Source organism: Lasioglossum baleicum, chromosome 16 (assembly GCF_051020765.1).
Source record: "Lasioglossum baleicum chromosome 16, iyLasBale1, whole genome shotgun sequence".
Lineage (NCBI taxonomy): Eukaryota > Metazoa > Arthropoda > Insecta > Hymenoptera > Halictidae > Lasioglossum > Lasioglossum baleicum.
This window is the reverse complement of record NC_134944.1, coordinates 5,700,101-5,721,615: the sequence shown is the minus strand read 5'-3', so window position 1 is coordinate 5,721,615 and position 21,515 is coordinate 5,700,101. Positions and strand designations below refer to the sequence as shown.

The 21,515-nt window shown below is 44.8% G+C and overlaps 1 protein-coding gene across 2 annotated transcripts in view; it reads left to right on the top strand.

Moving 5' to 3' along the window:
• Positions 1–21,220, top strand: part of Ed (hemicentin protein echinoid) — a 113,557-nt gene extending 92,337 nt beyond the window's left edge. For both annotated transcript variants that reach the window (XM_076441342.1, XM_076441341.1), the window contains exons 2-7: positions 10,535–11,996; positions 13,855–15,077; positions 15,213–15,381; positions 15,457–15,635; positions 19,225–19,500; positions 20,926–21,220. In XM_076441342.1, the coding sequence (XP_076297457.1) occupies positions 10,535–11,996; positions 13,855–15,077; positions 15,213–15,381; positions 15,457–15,635; positions 19,225–19,500; positions 20,926–21,086 (3,470 nt within the window). In that variant the 3' untranslated portion in view covers positions 21,087–21,220. The remainder of the gene's footprint in view (positions 1–10,534; positions 11,997–13,854; positions 15,078–15,212; positions 15,382–15,456; positions 15,636–19,224; positions 19,501–20,925) is intronic.
• The last annotated feature ends 295 nt before the right edge of the window (positions 21,221–21,515 follow it).

Sequence of the window (21,515 nt, the reverse complement as noted above, 5' to 3'; positions counted from 1 at the left end):
GAGATATTCGAAAAATAATACTATATTCTCTCTCTCTCTCTCTCTCTCTCCCCGAGCGCATCCAATCACGCAATCGCATCGGTTAAAACCTGCGAGAGCCCAAAAAAACGATTGGCAACTATATTCCGAAAATTGTGGAACGTTTCGAATTTCCGCGACCTGTTCCCCAGGTAATTACACGCAGGTTGATTAGATTTCTTCGATTATTCGTCGAAATACCAAATTTGTAATTTTACGGTTCGAAAGCTGCTCCCTTTTATTGTTGCAGATTTTTTATTTCGTTCACAGGAAATTAATCGAGAATTTTATACGCCCCCCCCCCCCAGTAAAACAAGTCCTCCATCAAGCTTACTTAAACTTTCAACAACGCCAACAATGAATTCTGGAACATCGCGTATGCCATAAATGCGTAAAATCTGCTGTGGTAAGGCTGTACCTGGGAACTTCCTTCGGGGACTGGGTTTAGCTTGACGTTAATAAAATAGGGAGTGCACAAACGATTTTCGGGAAATTTTGGGGAGAGCCTGGTCCACACAAAATGCTGTTTAGTATACACGTCACCCCGGGCTGAATGTTGGCGTTGGAGGGATGAAAATGCTCCTCAGGGGTAGGGGTTGAAACGAGGCTACGTCAGAACTTCGTGGAAATATTTTTCTAAACTGTTCCGAATCAAAACGCCATATATATAAAATGATCCTCAATGTTAGGGGTTGGAGTCACAACTTTCGTATAAACTTTTCTGAATGTGAAATATTTTTTGAAAAATTCATCTGTTTAGATACCGTAGAAGTGTTCCACGAAAAGCTGTTTGGTATACAATTTCCCCTAGTCTGAATGTTGGGGTTGGAGGAGTGAAAATGGTCCTCGAAGTTAGGGGTAGAAGTACTTCTTTAAACTTTTCTGTATGTGTAATATTTTTGTAAAAATTCATCTGTTTAGATACTGTAGAAGTGTTCCACGAAAAGCTGTTCAGTATACAATTTCCCCCAGTCTGAATGTTGGGGTTGCAGGAGTGAAAATGGTCCTCGAAGTTAGGGGTGAAAGTACTTCCTTAAACTTTTCTGAATATGAAATATTTTTTGAAAAATTCATCTGTTTCTATACTGTAGAAGTGTTCCACGAAAAGCTGTTTGGTCTACAATTTCCCCTAGTCTAAATGCTGGGGTTGGAGGAGTGAAAGTGGTCCTCGCAGTTAGGGGTTGAAACGAGCCTTCTCTAGGACCTCGTAGAAATATTTTTTAAACCGTTCTGAAGCAAGACAGAATATAATAAAATATTTTCGGAATGATCTATCTAGATACTATAGTTTAATAAATATTTTTGGGAGGCAATCATCAATGTTGGAACGTAACATAAATTATGGGAACGACCTTCAATATGATGTTTCAACTATTCAATAATTAGTAGACATACTTTTTCATTCAGCTCTGTGACACCACATCGGTCACTTTCCAAAAACTTTCCCCCACTAAAGTGTAAATTTCTCGTCAAGCTCGTTCGAAAGATCGATTATCAATTACACTGGGAGCCAGGTATCTCGATTTTGGTTGTCCATCGGCGTGGCTGACTTCTGAGCCGGTCGTTAGTCGAATCAGGGGTGGTACACGCGTGTTCAACCCCCTAGAATGGACGCGGAGGGGTGCAAACCTTGCAGCCTTGAATAGGAGAGCCAGGGTCCAGGGATCTATCTCGCGGCGGCGTCATTGGTGTTTCGGAATCCGGCGAGGACCATAGCTCACCGTTAATGGCCGCGCTCTAGGGGTTGTCTATTAACGCGGAAGGGTGAAACAGAAGCAGGACGCGTCGTAAATTCGCAGGGAATGCCGGAGAATTCGCCTGGCCTCGCTCTCTCGGCCTCTCGTTCGGCGAAATATCGAACGACGCCACGCCACGGTGTTAGATCTCTCCCCCCCCCCCCCTCTCTCTCTCGCTCTTGTGACGTAGGCCCCTGCCACAGGTGTCTCCTCGCAGAACGACGCGTTAAACGCTCGGCCAGAGACGAGAAGACCGCTTTCCGGCCTCTTCTTCCAATAATACACAAGCAATTTTGCGAAACGTCGCGACATTTCGAAATGAATATTCAGATTTTTCTTTCAAGCGCCGCAGAAGAACGAATTTATTGAGGTTTCTACACGAAATTGAATTCATTCAGGATTTATACGGACGCCGTTCCGTTAAAGTAGGTGGTTAAATTCAGCATAACTGTATTTTTGACTCCGTCACGCGAATAACTTTATTACTAAAGGTTGGCCCCGGTTCCATTTTAGAGTCCCAAGCCGCAGAATCGCAACTAAAAATAAAAGTAAAGTACCAATGTATAAAAGTAGGCCAAATACAAGAGTGGAAGGACATTAGAAGGATTTGAGGATATTTTTAAGACGATAGAAAGCGAATTTTACAGTTGTGGACATTTCTTATTTTGCATAGAAGGTTCTCCCAGTCTAGTTATTACTAGACTGCGTATTATAAAACCTATTCTAGGTATTTCTAGACTGCGGATCCTTATGCAAAATAAAAAATGTCTGTAGTTATTACTAGACTGGGAACCTTCTATGTAAAATAAAAAAATGTCTGAAAGACTCGATAAAAATTACTTTCTTGTTTGAATTATTTTATTACACTGGAACCAGAGTCGGGCATACATTTTATTTGAATAAAAATTTCGAATTTTAAACCAACTTTATTCGATATTTTTATTTGAATAACATTTTTGCCAGACTTTGAAACGAATACGCGTTGATGTTCTTCAATTTTTCGAACATGTCCACTGCTTTAAATTGTACGTGCCAATTTTTGTAAATACATAAAATCCACAGTCTAGTAGATAGCACCGTAGGATGTCTGAACGTTTCCAAATATTTACATTCCACGGATTAGAACTGTAAACATTGGATCTTGTCGATCTCCGTCCCAAGAGCGTATTCTTCGTGGAATTGTGCGCATGGCGCATCGGAAAACGAAACTAAATACAGCACAGTGCAGTACAGAGAAAGAATCCAGCGACGCTACAGGTGTGCGTATGCGTGATTTTGGTTATCCGAATAAACTGCGGGCAAATTTTTGGCACGCTCGTGTATAATGTATGCAAAGCTGAATAATTTTCGTTCGGAACGGAGATTTCGTGTGCATCAAAAGTTACAGCGATTCTAATTGGCCGTATATCGCGGCCGGTGGTAAAGTCTCGTTGCTTACGCCACTGGCATGTGTTGCGATGCGTTATACGGGTGTTCCGAGCCGCCATAACTTCGGCTACGTGTGAGATATTGAAACATGGTTTAAACAAAAGGTTCTACAGTTTTGTTGGGATTATACGGATGTGTAAAAAAATCCAGCTCGTATTTTATATAGAAAATCAGAGTTACATCGTGCTTTCGGTTCGACCAGCTCTCCGGTTCGTTCGCAGTTTAAAGACCTTTTGACAGTTCGACGCGTTTTGTCATCAGTCCTGAATATAATACTTCACGGCAGTATCTTTATTTCCCGATCTCTCTGTCTCTTATTCTCCCATTCGATAAATTACTTCGATCGTTCGGAACTTTCGCGAGCCGAAGTGTTAATGGATTGCTGCGTATCAGCTCGCAACAGTTCGACGAGCTGGCACAAATACAAGGAAACTTGTTTTTATCATAAAGGTTCGCGCGAAAGTTTGCGTCGCGCTTTTTAGCGAACGTCCGACACGCTCGATTAAACTCCGGCGACTGCATTCGCGCATTTTTGCCGAAGGAATTCCATTAGTCAAGGTTGCATAGACATCTCACCGGTGGTCTAAGCCCGGGGACGACCTCGGCAGGACTTTACGCGAAAAGCCTCTTAAACGTATAGAGAACTACGGTGTTGTACTAAGGATTAAAATAATCTCAACTATCCTAGTCTCTGGTGTTGCAAGTTTCGCGAATCATTCCCACGTACGACGATTTGCAAACCTCTTATCTCCGCGATCCTCAAAACTCCATTTGTCCTCCCACGGAAACAGACGCCTTTAATACGCTGGATCTGTGGGGTCGCTGGCAGCGACAACTTTGCATTACTTTATCAAAATTGTAACATTTATTCTTAAAATAATCGCAATTTATGTTTCTCCAAGCAACACAATATATTTTTAAAGTAATCATAATTTATTTTTAACCTTCGCAAGGTAATGTGGGATCTCGGAGACCCCAGCTTCAGTTTTTTCAAAAGAATTTTTGTATGAATTAAATTAAATCTGTTTATTTATTTTTTATCCTGTGTTATTCTTTATCTCAAATTTATTAGGAACGAGGCTATTTAGGAAATTCATTTGTCGGCGTCTAAGAGACCATACTTTGTGAGGGTTAAAATAATCGCAATTTATTGTTCTGCAATCATCACAATTTATTTTAAAAGTAATCATAATTTATTTTTAACCTTCGCGAGGTAATGTTGGGGTCTCAGAGACCAACTTCAGATTTTTATATGAATTAAATTAAATCTGTTCGTTTACTTTTTATCCTGTGTTATTTTGTATACCAAATTTATTAAAAACGAGGATATTTAGGAAATTCATTTGTCGGGGTCTAAGAGACCCCACCAAGTGTTGGGCATATTTTATTTCAAATTATAAATAAACGTGTGATTTTAATTGCAAGTAATAACTAAACTTATTATTTAAATAAAAGTAATTTAAATAATTCCAAAAGTGATCTATTTATTAATTCTCATTTGCAAATAAAAGATTATTATTTGGATTGAGCTGGAAAACAAATAAATAGTTCTTGTAAATAACAATGAACTTTATTATTTTTAACAATTCTATTTAGACTTGCTCAAATAATAAATAATTATTTTTGCTTTTTATTTGAATATCCAAATAACAAATAACTTGTTATTTAAATTTTTATTTAAATAAATTTATTTATTGCCCAACACTGACCCCGCCTTATTATTTATGTGACCTTACGAGGGTTAAAATAGAATCGCAATTTATTTTAAAAGCACCAACATTTATTTAGACTCTTCCAATAAATTTTATCGTGATAAAGATCCTAAAATGAATCTCAAAACTCGTAGATTGTAGGACCCAAGGTCCGCCATTTCGTCGACTTCCGTTCCATTGTTCCTTTCCTTCAAAAATACCCACGCAAAATTTGACGCCACCATGCGAAAGAATGCAGCATCCTGTATCAATCACTGAAACCAGAGCTCATGCTGAGGATCGTGCTCGTGCATCAGAGTCCTCTCTAAAATGCAGTGCAACTTTGAAATTCGTTCCCGGTTCGTTTCCTGCACGATTCTCGCTCGGTTAAAACGTTCTCCGAACAAAGCCGAGTACTATAGCGCGCGGCACCCATGTTCCACGAAGACGGTAGTCCCACGGAACAATGGCAGGGGGGCGGAGAAGCCCCATAGGGGACCAATGGGACCAAGAAGAGGAGCCTTCGTTCCTCGCATTCGAAGCGACCGCAGAAGAAGCGGCGTTTTCTCCGGCTTTTCTCAAGCAATTACGCCGGGTTCGCGCAACAGTACTTCGATTCCATTTCGGGGCACACGTGTACCCCTCGTCTCCCCTGAGCTACCATAATTAACGAAACATAGTCGTTCGGGAGTGGGGTGAGGGGTCAAGATTTCTTGGAACGGCACGCGAACTTAAGAAAGCGGTATCGAAAAGTAAACAAGGTGGCAAGAGTATGCGAGGGAGAAGGTTACGGGGGCGGGGTGGAGGGAGGGAGGGGGTTTCACAGTGTATACTCTGATGGGTCGATGTGTGGGGGATCAAGAGGGGCAACAGGGGATAGCAGAGGAGAAAGAGCCGGATGGATTTATAGAGAGACAAGCGGACGTAAATATAGACTCGTGCATAGGTATGGCCGAGGGCAGGGGGCAGGGGGCTCTTGAGCACGTAAGGTGAGACACAAAGGTTCGTTGGAGAGGGACGAAGAAAGGAGAGAGAAGGAGAGAGAGAGCATCGCGTGAAGGAGAAGGGGAACACAACGATCCCTTGAAGCTTCGAGCTGATCGAGAGTGGGGAGCTTGATTCCAGGTGCGAGAGGGGACGGAAGGGGCGCAGGGGGCCAGGAAGAAAGAGAGGTCTCGCGATATCGGCGTTCGAGAAGTCAAACCGGTGGCTTTACCGTTATACGACCCAATGACGAGACGTTCGTCGTCGACTACGTCGTTTCGACCACGAAGAACAGAGAATTGTCCGAGACGTTTCTTCAGAAACGAGTCTCGTCGATCCTCAAGTTCTCGAAACATTCAGCTATCAATCGATGGGTGTTCGAAAGCGACAAGTGTCTATGAGCTTGATCAATTTATTAACCCGCGGATAACGGACGATTTTTATAGCTATGCCATTTGGCAATGCTTAGGACCGTTCACAGCTCCAATTAATAATTTTTAAAAATTTAATTTTGATGGTATCTCGTGTAGACACGTTAGTCTTTCCGATATCCTCAATGAAACAGCTATTCAGTTAGTTTAATTGCTACAAAAATGAATACTTAAACGAAAATTTGGATGTTACCGGTCAAAAATGACTCCGGCACAGCACACGGAGGGTTAAAGTAAGAATAAACAATCTACTCTCAGTCCAATTGATGGCAGATCATTTTTATTGCTAATTTTCGATACCCTAAGTCGACCCTGCTGTCTCTTTTAGATGCTACGACTAAGAAAGGCTACCAAGAGCAACGAGATTCTATGAGAGCTTCTTAAATTTATTAAAGTAAGAATAAACAGTCTACTCTCAGTCCAATTGATGGCAGATAATTTTCACTGCTAATTTGCGATGCCTTAAGTCTCGACCCTGCTGTCTCTTCTGCGCCCCACGACTAAGAAAGGCTACCACAAGTGACGAGAGTCTGAGCTTCTTAAATGTATTAAAGTAAGAATTAGACTGCGGATCTTTATGCAAAATAAAAATTGTCTGCATTGATTGCAAGAAATAGAAACCAAATTGGATGTTATTTCTTCCCTTAATGATTTTAATAGGGGAGAAATCATATATTGACATCTTCAATTTTTAAAATATTTCAACAACTTTGAATTTCATCTACTCAATTTTACTATAAATGCATAAAGATCCGCAGTCTAGTAAGAATAAACGATCTGCCCCAGTGCAATTGATGTCAGATAATTTTCACTGCTAATTTTCGACACCCTAAGTAGTCCCTGCTGTCTCTTCTAGACCCTACGACTAAGAAAGGCAACCACTGTAGAACCGTTTGAAAGTGTGCAGTGTCTCGCAGGTGAGGTGACACACCTGGCGGTCTTTGTGTCCCCGGGAATCGTATATCCGGGCATTTGAAATATTTAACGCAGTCGTCGCGTCGGTCAGGTGACCCGAATGCATCGCGCTCCGGTTTCGTTATCTCCGGGCGTCCGCTTCATCGGCAGCTCGTACAGGTCGTCAGAGATAACGGCAATTGGAGCGCAAACGGAACACAACGAAACGCTCTCTCTCGATAATCGATGTTACCGATGGCGCTTCCGATTTCGACCGGGTCACGCTCGGCCCGGCTGCTGTGGATATCCTCTGTTACGTAGAATTGTAAGGAGACGGGGATAACATCCTCTGCGGACCTTGTCCGATTGCTGCCACATGTTAGACCCGTTCAAACCCGTTGCACCGTTTGCTGCTCATTCGAAAAACAATCGGTCAAACCACGTAATCGAAGTCTAGACCATCCATTAACACAAATATCTGTTTCGTTCAATGACATATTTGTTTCTCGATATATAGGATAAGATGCTGAAAAATGCTTCCAAAACCTCTGCGACAAGTTTCGATGAACACGGTCTAATGAGCACACGCGACAGTGAATTATTTCTGAATTTTTGGTTGCACCGTTTTCAGAGTTCTCATCGTGATTATTAATTTCTTGCCCCTTTAATATCGTGTCATACTCGTGATGAAGATTATGAACAGAGTCTAATAAATACACAGGGTGTCTCACAGCTGAAGGAGAGACTTTATCTTTAATGGCAAAAAGATATTTATGGCATAATTTAAGTAGCATCGAAGGAGGAATATCATAGAGGAACAATCTCTTTCGTCCGGTTATTTTTTCATAGTTTTTTCAACGTCATTGTTATTTTTCTGTCGGGAAAACTTATTTCTCTATGACCTTCATATCTCTAAAAAGAATGACATAAAAACAAAAATTGTTTTGGTGTTGTATGAGCCCCATTTTACCATTCAACTTTCTCTTCAAGACATTTAATGTACCTTTAAAAACAACGAAGATATTTGAGGTGGCAACGTTAGAGGTGACTCGCCCGGTATATGTGTGTGCTATTAATTTCCTTTGAACCGAAATGAAATTCTACTTCGGTTTCGTTAATGTGCAGCGCTATTTGAGAATGTTAGACATACAATAAACATTTTCTTCCTTTTTTAAGAAATTACGAACTACAAAAAAGTTATGTTCACCAAAACCGTCAAATAAATCGTAGGGCAATGGGTTAATGTTGCCAATTGCTCTGCTAAACTAGTAACGCTTCCGAAGATTTGAAGACACAAGAAAATCATCCGCGTATAATTTTTTTAAACAATCGCGAGCACTGATTATGGCGCATAAAATACGAATAAAACAACACGGGAACCCGCCGAGCTGACTTTTCGGGGACGATTGGGACAATTTGGAACATGATACTGCTTTCCATAACTTCGTACACCGCCTCCGTGCCAACTCCCGAGCTCCCAACGATGGGTAATATAGTTCTCGAAGTTGTCTTTGCCCGCGCTGTACTCCAGAAAGTCGCAATTGGTCCTTAGAATACCGTTGCAAGCTTCTCCGTTCCTCAATCTCTGATAGTAAATCCATCTTCCTATCTCATACATATTTGAAAATAAAGATTTACGAGTGTGAAATTGCACCTTGTAGAGCAGCAAACGGGCTAAGAATATCCCTCGGAGGCGTGCTTTCGCGTCTGAGTATCCCGTTTTTCACTGTCACGCGAGACGTATGATTTGATTTTTCTGTGATTATGGGTCTCCGATATATTCCGCGATAATGATTGAACTCTCCTCGCTCGGCGATATTGTGTCGGAGCGTATCTCTCCGTGAAAGGCTCCATTATCGAAATAGCCGTGTACGCTACCAGAAACGCGAATACGCCAGCTTGCCATGACCGACGCAACACGCGGGTTCCCTTCTTTCGAGGAGCGGCGTTATTTTCGACGATATTTTCCGAATAAATATTTCCGTTACGCAATGCGAACACTGTGCTTAAAAATATCACGCGCAAAATTGTTCCCCGCGATCGATAGGTCCGTTGATATTTGATCAAACGTGTTTTTCATCGCTCGCACCCAATGTTATCCGCAGGGCCGCCACAGAGGCGTCGGAATGCCCGTTTTTTGGACAAAATTCCATATCTTAAAAACTATAAGTCATATAAAAAAATGTTTCAAATGAAAGTTATAGGGTATGAGGAGGTGTATATGATGATTGTATTTGTTTGGTATTGTTGTAACCTTGAGAAGCTCTATGAAGGTCACTTTTGAAATTTCATACGGTAATGTACATTTTTGATTATGTATTCTAATAGGTGAGGTTAAGACATTTTCAAAACACTACAAAAACATTGTTTTTTGTATAAACCGTTGTCAAGATATAAGTATCCAAAGTTGGCGTACCGTCTGTAGTGATATGGATTGTATGTATAACTGTAAGTGAAACAAAAGTCAAAAGTCAAAATCGACTGTTTAGTAACGTGTTTATTTTCGTACGATTTTATCCTGAATAATAATGATAATAATAACCATTTCTCGAAAATCTGTGCGTACGTGGCTTCTGGGTATCTTGCTAAATAAATATTTTTTTAAATTACAGGGAGCAAGCCGGAGCAGAAAATTTTTTATAGAATTCGGTAAAGAATACTCCTACGAATATTTTCTAGCAAAAATCACAAGACATGTTTCAGCTTTTTTGAGAAAAGCTTAGTTAAAGATATAAGAATTTTCGATTTCGCGTTTTAACAAACGGATCACTTTGAATCAATAAAATACGATAAATAATAATTGTAAAAACCGCTAGGGAGTCAAAATAACTAGTACACACCTTGAACTAAATGATCCATCGCAAATTATTCAATTTTTCGCTTTACATTACGTTGTATAATGTTTTCCCTTTATGAGCGTACTTGAGGTTATAACACAACAAAAATGGACGTGCCGGATTATGACGGGAAGCAACATATTCTGTTTCAATCGATGTACAGATTTTTTTTTTCTGGCGAATGTTCATGAATAAATGGTATTTTTAAAATAGATTCATGTAAACAGATATACATTTTTAAAATATTGTGGGCCGTGGTGTTGCACGCACAAAGAAATATTTTCCAAAACTGTGCGCGCGATGAAAAACCTGTGTACGATATTACAGAACGCTTTCGGATGTACAAAGTCGAAATAGGAGTCTGAAAAGAGCCTTGGAAAGAATTCCAAGAGTATCCGCAGGTCCGTAGTAAAAAGTCAGGGGGTGTAGAGCCGGAAGTGGGGGTCAGCGGTGGATGAAAAGCCGACGGAGGGAAAGTGTCGTTTTTCTAACGTGCCACCCCATTTGTTTTGCAGCGGCGGCGCAGGGTCGGTTGGAGGAGACGCAGATGGACACGCACGAGGGGTCCACGGTGCAGCTGCAGTGCCGTTTCTCCCCGCCCCGGGAGAACGTGACGTGTTTCTGGCTGACGCACACGAACGACAACCACGACAACGCGGCGGTGGACAACAGGGAGCTGTCGCCGCAGTACAAGGTGTTCATGAACCTGGAGGAAGGTCGGTACGACCTGCAGATCAGGAACGTGTCGTACGAGCGGGACAACGGGAAGTACGAGTGCAGAGTGAAGGCGAACGGTGCCGGGATCGACCTGCACCGGAAGTTCATCACTCTGACGGTATTACGAGCACCTGGACCGCCATCGATCTCGCCATCGTCAGCCTCAGCGACGGAGGGTCAGAAGCTGGAGCTCCAGTGCAACACGAACGGCGGCAGTCCGGAGCCGGAAGTCAGGTGGTACCGTGGTAACGAGACCGCGTTGTTGCATTCTGGGAGGACGTTGCTGGTGGAGCCTAAGAAAGAGGATGACGGAGCCACGTTCCGCTGCGTGGTGAGGAACAGGGCGATGAGAGATGGGGAGACCTTGAACGCCACGGTTACTCTGGACGTGAACTATTTCCCGAGGGTGTCGGTCGGTCCGGAGAATCCTCTGAAGGTGGAGGTGAACGGACTGGCGAATCTGGAGTGCAGAGTGGACTCGAAGCCTACCGTGAACGAGGTACGCTGGTGGAGAGATGGCAACTTCGTTGCTACCAATTTGACGCACACCATCAGAAGAGTCACGGTGCAGGACTCTGGGAAATACACCTGCAAGGCTGACAACAACTTGGGCAAGGCGGGTGAGAGCTCCCTGATCCTGGACGTGCTGTACCCGCCCACAGTCTCCATCGAAGGGAACGCTATCAGGATAGCGGAAGTGGAGGACACCGTGACGGTTCACTGCAACGTCAGCTCCAACCCTCCGCCGTCGGTGATCGAGTGGCTGCGAGATGGCAGACCGGAATTTCGGCAGCTGGGATCCATCCTTCGTTTCACCCGCGTCACGGCTGATCATGCTGGGAACTACACCTGCAGGGCTGTGAACACCATTCATCCTTCCGGTGGAGATCGAAGGAATTATTCCGCGACGACCAAGCTGACCGTCAGAGTCAGGCATAAACCCGGTCCTGCTAGGATCACGCCGGACTCACCGGTCGCCGTCGAAGGGTCCAAGGTGATCCTTACCTGCATGGCGAATCCTGCCGGGTATCCCGAGCCCAGGTACAAGTGGTGGAAGGAGGGAGAGTCCGGAGCGATCCTAATGACGTCCGACAACACCGGGCCGAAGTACGAGATCGATTTCGTGCATCTCGGCAGCGAGGGTACGTACAAGTGCCACGCCACCAACGAGAACGGCCACGGCGAGGCTGCCTCCGTTAACCTGACTGTTCATCAGCCCCCGAAGATACTCACCAAGCTGCAGCCCCATGTTACCAGAAAGTGAGTAGATTACCGTATCCCCGCTGCGCTCCGTCTTGCGTGTCCTGCCTTTGCCTTCGGAAAACTAGATCAATATGGTCCAATTTGGTAAAAGGAACGCACGCCGCCCGAAGGCTGCGTATCTACGGCGCTCCGCGGGGAACGCCGGAAATTTTAGGATTCCCGTAATGTCCCGGAGAAAGAGGCAACCGCGATATTTCTGGGAAATCTATCCGCGTTATCCAATTGCACCACTTCCGGGGTCGGGAGAATTTTTTTCGTTATTCGTTGCTGGAGTTTCGCTAACGAGTTGCTCGCGTTTTTCCGAGTAGAACGAGTCCAAACACGGTACGGTTTGAAGCGGAACCTCTATTATCCGAACAGACCACTAAAATGATTGGGTGTACTACCATAAAAATCATAGTTTTTTATTTACTTCCGTCAATGATGGGAATTTTGAAAAATACTTCAGATAAAAGTTGTAGACCTCTTCGAAATACACATTTTATGTTGTATTGATTTTTGTCATAAAGTTGATACTTTTTGAGAAAAATGATAGGTAATTATTCACTTGTACGATATGAAAAATATCCATGTAGAATATGGAGCATTTAATATCGTTTTTCTCAAAAACTATCGTCTTTATGACAAAAATCGATAGGACATAAAATGCGTATTTCGATGAGACCTACAACTTTTATTTCAAGTATTTTTCAAGATTTCCATTATTTACGGAAATAAATGGAGAAAACAATGATTTTTTAGTTTCCGCTATGAAAATAAAATTTTCGCCAACTTTCACTATCATATTCGTAATCAGCACGTCAAAATAAGAATCCAGAGTATAAAAAAAAATCAGAGGTACAGTAGCGGACAAAAGTTTAAGACCGCTCTAAAGAAGACGATAACTTTTTTAATTTTTTTGGGAAGCTAGAGCAATTAGTTTACTAATTTCTAAAATTAATTAAATTACTAAAAATTGCAGATTTCCAAGATTTATTGCCGAAAATCTTGAAAATCTGCAACTTTTACCATCTTTAAACGTTTGCAGCTCATTGTAACGTCGACCGATTTTGACGAAATTTTCAGAATACGTTTAATCGACACAGATCTACAAAACGTATTTTCTAAATTTTCAATATAGGCCCACAAAAAAGAGTTAAAAAATCATCTTTTAGTATTTCCTCAACAATTCCGATCAATTGCAATTTTTGAAAAAATTTCTTTTCACATCCTTTAGTAAACTAATTGCTCTAGCTTCCCAAAAAAGGTCAAATCGTATAGTACAATATTAAAAAAGTTATCGTCTTCTTTAGAGCGGTCTTAAACTTTTGTCCGCTACTGTATATCCTTTCCGGAAGTTCATCCCAATGATTAACACTAGAACCACCGAGCTCCAGTGAATCTTTATTTATTTAACTATCGTGAAATCTCAAAAAGATGAGGAATCCGCCATTTTGACGGGCCCGGTGGTTCCAGCGTCGACCTCGCGCGCTTGACTGGCAACGTAGCCCCGAGACTCTGGTTTCAATCGGCGAAATTCGAGGTGTCTTGAATTAAATGGCGGACAAGTTCCCGCACCGCAGAAAAACTCAAGCATCCCGAAAGCCCGTTAAACCCGACGCTTTATCCGCGGCGAGAGATCTTTGTGCTCGAATCCATCGAATTTCGCAGTCCAGTTACACAAGCCTCCCTCTCTCTCTACAAAGCTTAGAACCCAGAGAGAGAGAGAGAGAGGGAGGGAGAGAACCAGAGGTACTCGAAACATTTCCACCTTGTGATATCGATCCCAGACATCCGGAAACGCGAAGCCGGCCAGTTTCCGGGTACGATTCTCCATCGAGGACCACCGTTGCATTCGAAGGATATGATTTCACAGGGTCGGCGAGTCCTCTTTCCAAGTGTCCTGCGTGGCTCAGGGCAAACCTCGTCCTAGCGTCCGTTGGCTGAAGGACGACCAAGAACTGACAGCCGACGAGCGGTTGTACAAAGTGACGTCGAGTGCATCGGAGGGCCACGGGAACGTGATCACGGTGAATTCAACCCTGAGTTTCTTGGGCCATGCTAGGCCCCAAACCGACGAGATCGTGGCGAGCGATAGAGGCAAGTACACGTGCGTGTTCGAGAACGAGGTGAAGAAGGTGGAGTCGACGATGATGCTGAAGGTGGAGCACGAGCCGATCGCCCTTCAAAAGCACGACAAGGTGGCGTACAGCGTGAAGGAGACCGCGGAGGTGACTTGCAAAGTGCAAGCCTGGCCGAAGCCTGAGTTCCAGTGGAGTTTCGAGACGAACGCGGCGAGTCTTCAGGGCTCGTCGAGCGACGGCCATTACGAGATCTCGACCAGCAGCGACAACTACGACGTGTACACCTCGGTGCTCAAGATCACGAACATCCGCGAGCTGGATTACGGGGATTACAGCTGTCGAGCGGCGAACGCTCAAGGCAGCATCACCTCGACCATCAGGCTTCAGCCGAAAGGCGCTCCTGAGAGGCCGATCAACATCAGCGCGATGGACATTGGTCCGACTCACGTGGCGCTCCTGTGGGAGCTTGGATTCGACGGTGGTCTGCCCATCACCAAGTACTACGTGTCCTACAGACGTGTCGCTGGAGGTGACGAGGTCGTTCCTCAGGATTGCGCCATGCCCAGGTCCACAGCTGGCACATGGCTCGAGCTGGACTGTCGCAGATCCAATCCGTGCAACGTCACCAACCTCGAGCAACATCAGACCTACACGTTCAAGGTGAAGGTGTACAACACGAAGAACCATTCGGATTTCTCCGACGAGGTTACCGCCACCACTGCCGTCGCCAAGATCCCGTCGCCACTCCGCGTGAACTATGATCCTGCCAGCGCTATGCTAGCTATTGGGGTACCGGCTACCTGTCTGTCGCTTGTCGCCTCCATCGAGAAACAGACTCACGACTCACTCTGGATGATCCTGGACGAATGGCAGTTGGAGGTCCTCGGCAACGCTCCCACGCAGAGAGAGGGGATCCTGGATGATTCCGACACTTCCGAGAACGCCATCAGCCGCAGAGTCCGGTTTTGTTTGAAGGCTGATAGGCAGAAGTGCGGCGACTACACCGAGGCTTTCAGTGAGTAACTTGTTTTGTTTACTTTGGCTTGGGAGTCAATCTCTCTGCTGTTCTAGGTTGCTCTCGTATTCCGTGATCGTTCAGCAATTTCATCAGGGCATTTGGTAATTAAGAACATTGTTTTTGTTGCGTCAGATGGCCCGTCGTACGTCGCGCAATCAGGTGTACTGGCTACACCCACGCTGATCGCCCTGGTAGTCAGCGGAGCTGTGTTTCTGCTGTTCGCTGCCCTGCTGTTGCTCTTTTGTCGGTGTCGCCGAAAACACGCCACCAAGGCCAAGGACTACGAGATGGACTCCAACGCGTAAGTGATACCCGATGGTTCTCGACTGTTTTGGAGAGAGTTGAAACTTTCATTATGTTCGTCTTTTGATCACAGAGTGCGACCGAGCCTGGTCGCGGGCAACGGCCAGCAGAGCCAAGCACCACCGCCTTACTATGCCGAGAACAAGGCCCTGGAACACAGTTTGGATCATGCTCTAGCCATGGAGGACTCGAAGACCCCCGCGTACTCGCAACCTGGATACGGATACCACCAACCCAATCACAATATCAATGGTATGTATAATTCATTGAGACTCTGTTAATTGACAAATAGTAATTGTAACTTTGTTGTCTCCAATGACATTTCTACGAAACATTTGCCAACACATCCGCGACATTCTCCCGAATAAAATGAGTACAAACACGACATTGTTCGAAGCATAATTGCTCGCTTAATCCACGATATATAGTATAACCTCGTTTATCCGAACTCCACTAAATCGTGAATTAAACGAGCAAATGTGCACCGAACTGCGCCGTGTTGGTACTCATTTTAATCAGGAAAACGTCACGGAGACGATGATAAGGGATTCGTAATAAAATATTGAAGCTTGCATTGGCGTAGGAGTCCTAAATGAATTGGTACAGGTAACGTCCTGTTAATTGACAAATAGTGATTGTAACTTTGTTGTGTCCAATGACATTTCTGCGACACATTTGCCAACACATCCGCGACATTCTCCCGAATAATATGAGTACAAACACGACATTGTTCGAAGCATAATTGCTCGCTTAATCCACGATATATAGTATAACCTCGTTTATCCGAACTCCACTAAATCGTGAATTAAACGAGCAAATGTGCACCGAACTGCGCCGTGTTGGTACTCATTTTAATCAGGAAAACGTCACGGAGACGATGATAAGGGATTCGTAATAAAATATTGAAGCTTGCATTGGCGTAGGAGTCCTAAATGAATTGGTACAGGTAACGTCCTGTTAATTGACAAATAGTGATTGTAACTTTGTTGTGTCCAATGACATTTCTGCGACACATTTGCCAACACATCCGCGACATTCTCCCGAATAAAATGAGTACAAACACGACATTGTTCGAAGCATAATTGCTCGCTTAATCCACGATATATAGTATAACCTCGTTTATCCGAACTCCACTAAATCGTGAATTAAACGAGCAAATGTGCACCGAACTGCGCCGTGTTGGTACTCATTTTAATCAGGAAAACGTCACGGAGACGATGATAAGGGATTCGTAATAAAATATTGAAGCTTGCATTGGCGTAGGAGTCCTAAATAAATTGGTACAGGTAACGTCCGCGCTATCTGTCGATTTATGCGAAGCGATTCGATAGGGATCTTGCTCGGCGGCCACGAAAAAAGAAAAATGGCGACCGTGTGGAACGCGGCGTTTAGGGCTCATCAAATACTTTTTGACGGCGCACGACGTCGCTGCGAACCGGGACGTGCTCTCCCAACATCATCAAGATATCCGGAGACAGTGTTCGTGGCCTTATCGCGGGATTGTTCGCGGGACGCGCCGCATCCTTCGTTCGTTCGCGTAACTGCCGTATGAATTATCCAGCCCGTATAGGGGCCGAGTCACGCAACTAGGACGTGCCACATCTCTTAACCGGCGAAGATGGAAAGAAATGGCAAATTGCCGTTGCACTTTGCAGGTATACGGTCGCACTACGCGAAAAAGTATAATCGTAGGAAGTTAGACCTCGTTAAGCCAACTTTTTCCACCGCCATTGTTTCCATCCTCGCGAGAACGAGATAGAGAGAGGCTGTTGGAATATAACCTGTTCCTCCGACCAGCCTCCACGCGATTCGACCGCATTGAAAATGCCCCGACGTCTTCCTCCGAACGTGTGTACCTTTTATCTCGGGATTAGCTATCGAAACACCTTTTCCCGGCATTTTCCCAGCCTCGACGCGACAGGATTTATCCCCCGGTGTTCGGAATTCGCGATAGTTATCGTCGCTGTCTTTTTCCTCCAATTTCCTGTCGGTGACCTGGCGTCCTGCCTAAAGACTTTCCAAGATCTACATTCGGTTTCTGAAATGTTGTGCGCATGCACAGCCAGTGCGAAATTGCAAAGATTAAGGCTTTGGCGACCTCTCTCTCTTCCTGGTTCTGGGAATGTTGGTTCCGCAGGCTTTACAATTTTTCTGATGGTCCCCTAGATTCTCTCGAGGCCTAGATATTACCTCAAAAGTTGGCTCAGATGTTAGATTATAGTGTGCAATTTTTTCCGGCCGTATAGAATTAAAAAAGAGCGGTTGAACACCCCCTATTTCAGTTTTACTTGTTTTCGACAGCTCTACAATTTTTCTGCCGCTCCTAAATTTTTCACAAGCCTATAAAACAGTGTCCAGAAGCTTCTTAAATGATTGAAATATACCGCAGAATTTTATTTATCAACTAGCCACCGCTAAAAATTGCAGCAGCTCAGCCAAACTACTCTGGCACCCCCTTTTTCATTTTCACTTGTTTTTCTGGGCCCTGCAGTTTTTCTGCCGGTTCTGAATTATTCACCGGCCCCAAACGCAGTGGTCAAAAGCTTCCCCAATCATTTCAAAATGTTGCAGAATTTTATTTATCAACTACTCTCATCTTTCCACTGAACGAATTCTGTTCAGAAGGGATCCGGTATTGTTCTGTTAACTCTGAAACCTGGCTAAACCTTCGCTGCAGATAATTATCCCATTCAGGAAAAACGAGAACGTCCATAAACCCACAGCGGGGCACGCGTTCTTACTTTGTCCGACGTTCGAAACAGCGATATCGTGCGTTCATAAAAATTCCAGTGGCAATTAAAACGAGAGACGTCCTCCGATATACCTCTCGCGGTTAAACGATGACGAGGAGCCGTAACAATAATTACCGAAGAAGCTTCGTTCGTTTAACCGGTGTTTAATAGTGGGCTCGCCTCCCGCGCGAGCATTCGTTTCATTACTTAATGCTCTCCACGTGGCCGTCGCGAAACAATATGTATTTTCGAGCCCGGGACCGGACCCGGCCCCCGAATGTTTATGCATATTCTCGTTAGCGGCAATGTTTTAGGCAGGGGGAATGTTCACCCTCTACAACCCTGTGGTGTATGAACGCGATTCCGGATCGATTTACATACAGAATCCGAAATGTTCATCACAAAATCATTCCTTGAACGATCAAACGGTTTTATATGGGGAATAAAAATTGTCTGTGTCGATTTCAAAAGCAGTAGGAATTTCAGATTTGCAATGATCTTGCAAGAAAAAGTTACCCGTGTCACGTGACCGGGCCGTGTCAGTAGAGTGGGGAGACAAGTCTTAATCTTCATTAAAATGTTTTACTTTATGAAAATCACAAGGCTGTATTTATTTAGATTTTGTGCAACAATAAATTGATTTATTCAAGCTTGTATTGTAACAAAAATTGCACAAAATCTGTGTAAATAAATACAGCCTTGTGATTTTCATAAAGTAAAACATTTTAATGAAGATTAAGACTTGTCTCCCCACTCTTCTCACATGGCACGGTCACGTGACGCGCCACAGCGTCACGTGACTGATCCGATACTGGCGGAGAGGGGATAACTTTTTGTTGCAACACAATTGCAAATATGAAATTCCTGCTTGAATAAATCAATTTATCGAATTATTCCCCATACAAGCAACTTTATAATTTCAACATTAGTGTCGAAGGAAATTAGAACTACAAATTCAATTGGATTTCAACAATCCGCGCGCTGCAGGGTTGAGGGTGCAGGGTGATTTAATTTCTGAGGGTTGATCGAGGTTGTACGATGTTACTGTAACTTGAGAATGAGGTGTTTATCAGTATGGCAATTAACGAAACAACCGTGTGTCCGAACAGGTGTGAACATGGGCTACATGGACAACAGCTACTCGAACTCGAATAACGGCGGATCGGTGAATTCGCAAGACTCTATTTGGCAGATGAAGTCGGCGGCCGCGAACGGAGTCGGCCAGCCCTACGACCTGGCCGGCTATGCGACCACCGAGTCGGATTACCCGACCCACCCTCATTACCTCCCACAGAGGGAGGATTACCGGGAAAGCCATAATCTAAGTCGACAGCAGTTTTGCTCGGAACCATTCGCCACCGTCGTAAAGTCTCAAAAACACGTCGGTGAGTAGTATTCTTTGGCTCCTCTTCTTTTCTACCTTCCGCCTTTTTGCCACCCTCTTTCTTCTCCGCCCCTTCTTTTTCCCCTCTTTTTCTTTCTCTCTCTCTCTCTCTCTATCTTTTTCTTCTTTTTACGCCATTCCTCCCTTCATCCCTGTTTCGTTTCCGCGAACGGTTTTCCCACCCCATCACGATCGACCGAACGATGGACATTCAATTCTATCTGTCGCGAGTTCCCGAGCAATTTAGTCATACGAAAGTTCGAATCGCCTCGGACCGGAGAGGATATTTCAAGACGTCGAAAACATCTTGACAGGCCATTAATGGTCTTAATAAATTCGGGGGGCGGGGGGACGATGGCCCTCGAAAGTTTCTGATTTATCGGCAGACGATCGCTAAATTGTTTCGGATGTCGCTTCCGCGGAGAACCACCTCCACCAATCGGGGATTATCGCGACCTTGAACGTTGCTAGCAATTATTTCGGCGACTGTTAATTGGAACTGCCGCGTTCGCGAAATTAGAACGAACATCTTCAAATCTCTCGATCTCCAGAACGTTTCAGACCTTTCGAGATTGATCTTGGCAAAACATCCCCTACAGACAGCCAAATCGAAACGCCAGAAAATCAAAATCGAGGGACGTCTGCCGTAAATAATGAAATCTCCAGATCATTTCAAACCTTCCAAGATCAATCTTGCCAAAACATCCTCTACAGACAGCCAAACCGAACCGTCAGAAAATCAAAATGTCCAAAGAATCCTGAAAACGTCCCGCATCCACGTTTCAAAATCGAGGGACGTCCAAAATCTAAACATCCGCATCCCTTTTGAGCATCCCAGGAATATCGAGTCCGCCGTAAATAATGAAATCTCCAGAACATCTCAAACCTTTCGAGATCAATCTCGCCACAACATCCGCACAGCTAAACCGACCCGCCAAAAAATCAAAATCTCCAAAGAGCCCTGGAAACGTCCCGCATCCCCGTTTCAAAATCGAGGTTCTAAGTTCTAAACATCCGCGTCCCCATTTGAGCATCCCAGGAATATCGAGTCCGCCGTAAATAATGAAAGCGTCTCGGGTTCAGAGGATTCTTCTCGTCCCGATTGAAAGGGTGGACCGTTTCACGCTCACGAACCCAGGTTTTTCCTCTTCGGAGGCAGCAGCAGCAGCAGCACCTTGTCCTGACCACGGAGCGCGCGATCCTCTCCGATGCAATCTCGCTTGGGGTCGTCCGCGATTCCGCTCACGTTCCCGTTGCACGTAGAGGTTGGTCGGGAGGGTACTGGGTTGTGGAACGTGAAAGAGACAGTCGGGAACGGATGTAACAGACAAAGAGAGAGAGAGAGAGGGATGGAAGACGATGGTGGTTGTTCTCTCTTTTGTTTTCCCCGGATGCTCAACAGCCTTGTTCGTTGTTTGCCCGACAGATTCGCCGTACGACGTGTCCGGTCTGCCGTATCAGGAGAACTACGACGAGGACGCGAAGCCTCCGCAGCAGGTGAGCCTGTCTTACGACGAGAGCCTGGAGTCAGGCTATTCGACCCCGAACAGCCGGGGCCGTCGGATCATCCGCGAGATAATCGTCTGAGACCTGCCTACCGGCTCGCGAGCCGGAACCACGCGGACCACTTGGCTCTAGCAGGAGGCTGCCGCCACCGGTTACCGTCCGGTGGATCCACAGCGAGATCCTCTTCGCCATCGGATGGAGATCGTGATCGAGAATCCGGTCGAATCGCCTCCTACGCCACCTCCGCCACCTCCCCCGCTTCCTCCTCCCTTAACCTCAACGTACAACGACCTGGCAGCCATCGACAAATCATCGATCAGCCTAGCAACGAGCAGTTCGATGCCAGCCGCGACTACGGTGATGACGATCACCATCGCCGAGAACCCTACAGCTGCCAGCCATCCTCCGGTCAGGTTCTCCTATCGAGAGACCTATTCGGCGAACACGTTATCCTGCGCCAGTTCGCTGCCAGGTGACACCTACGCTCGTCGAAGCCAGAGGAGACCTTAC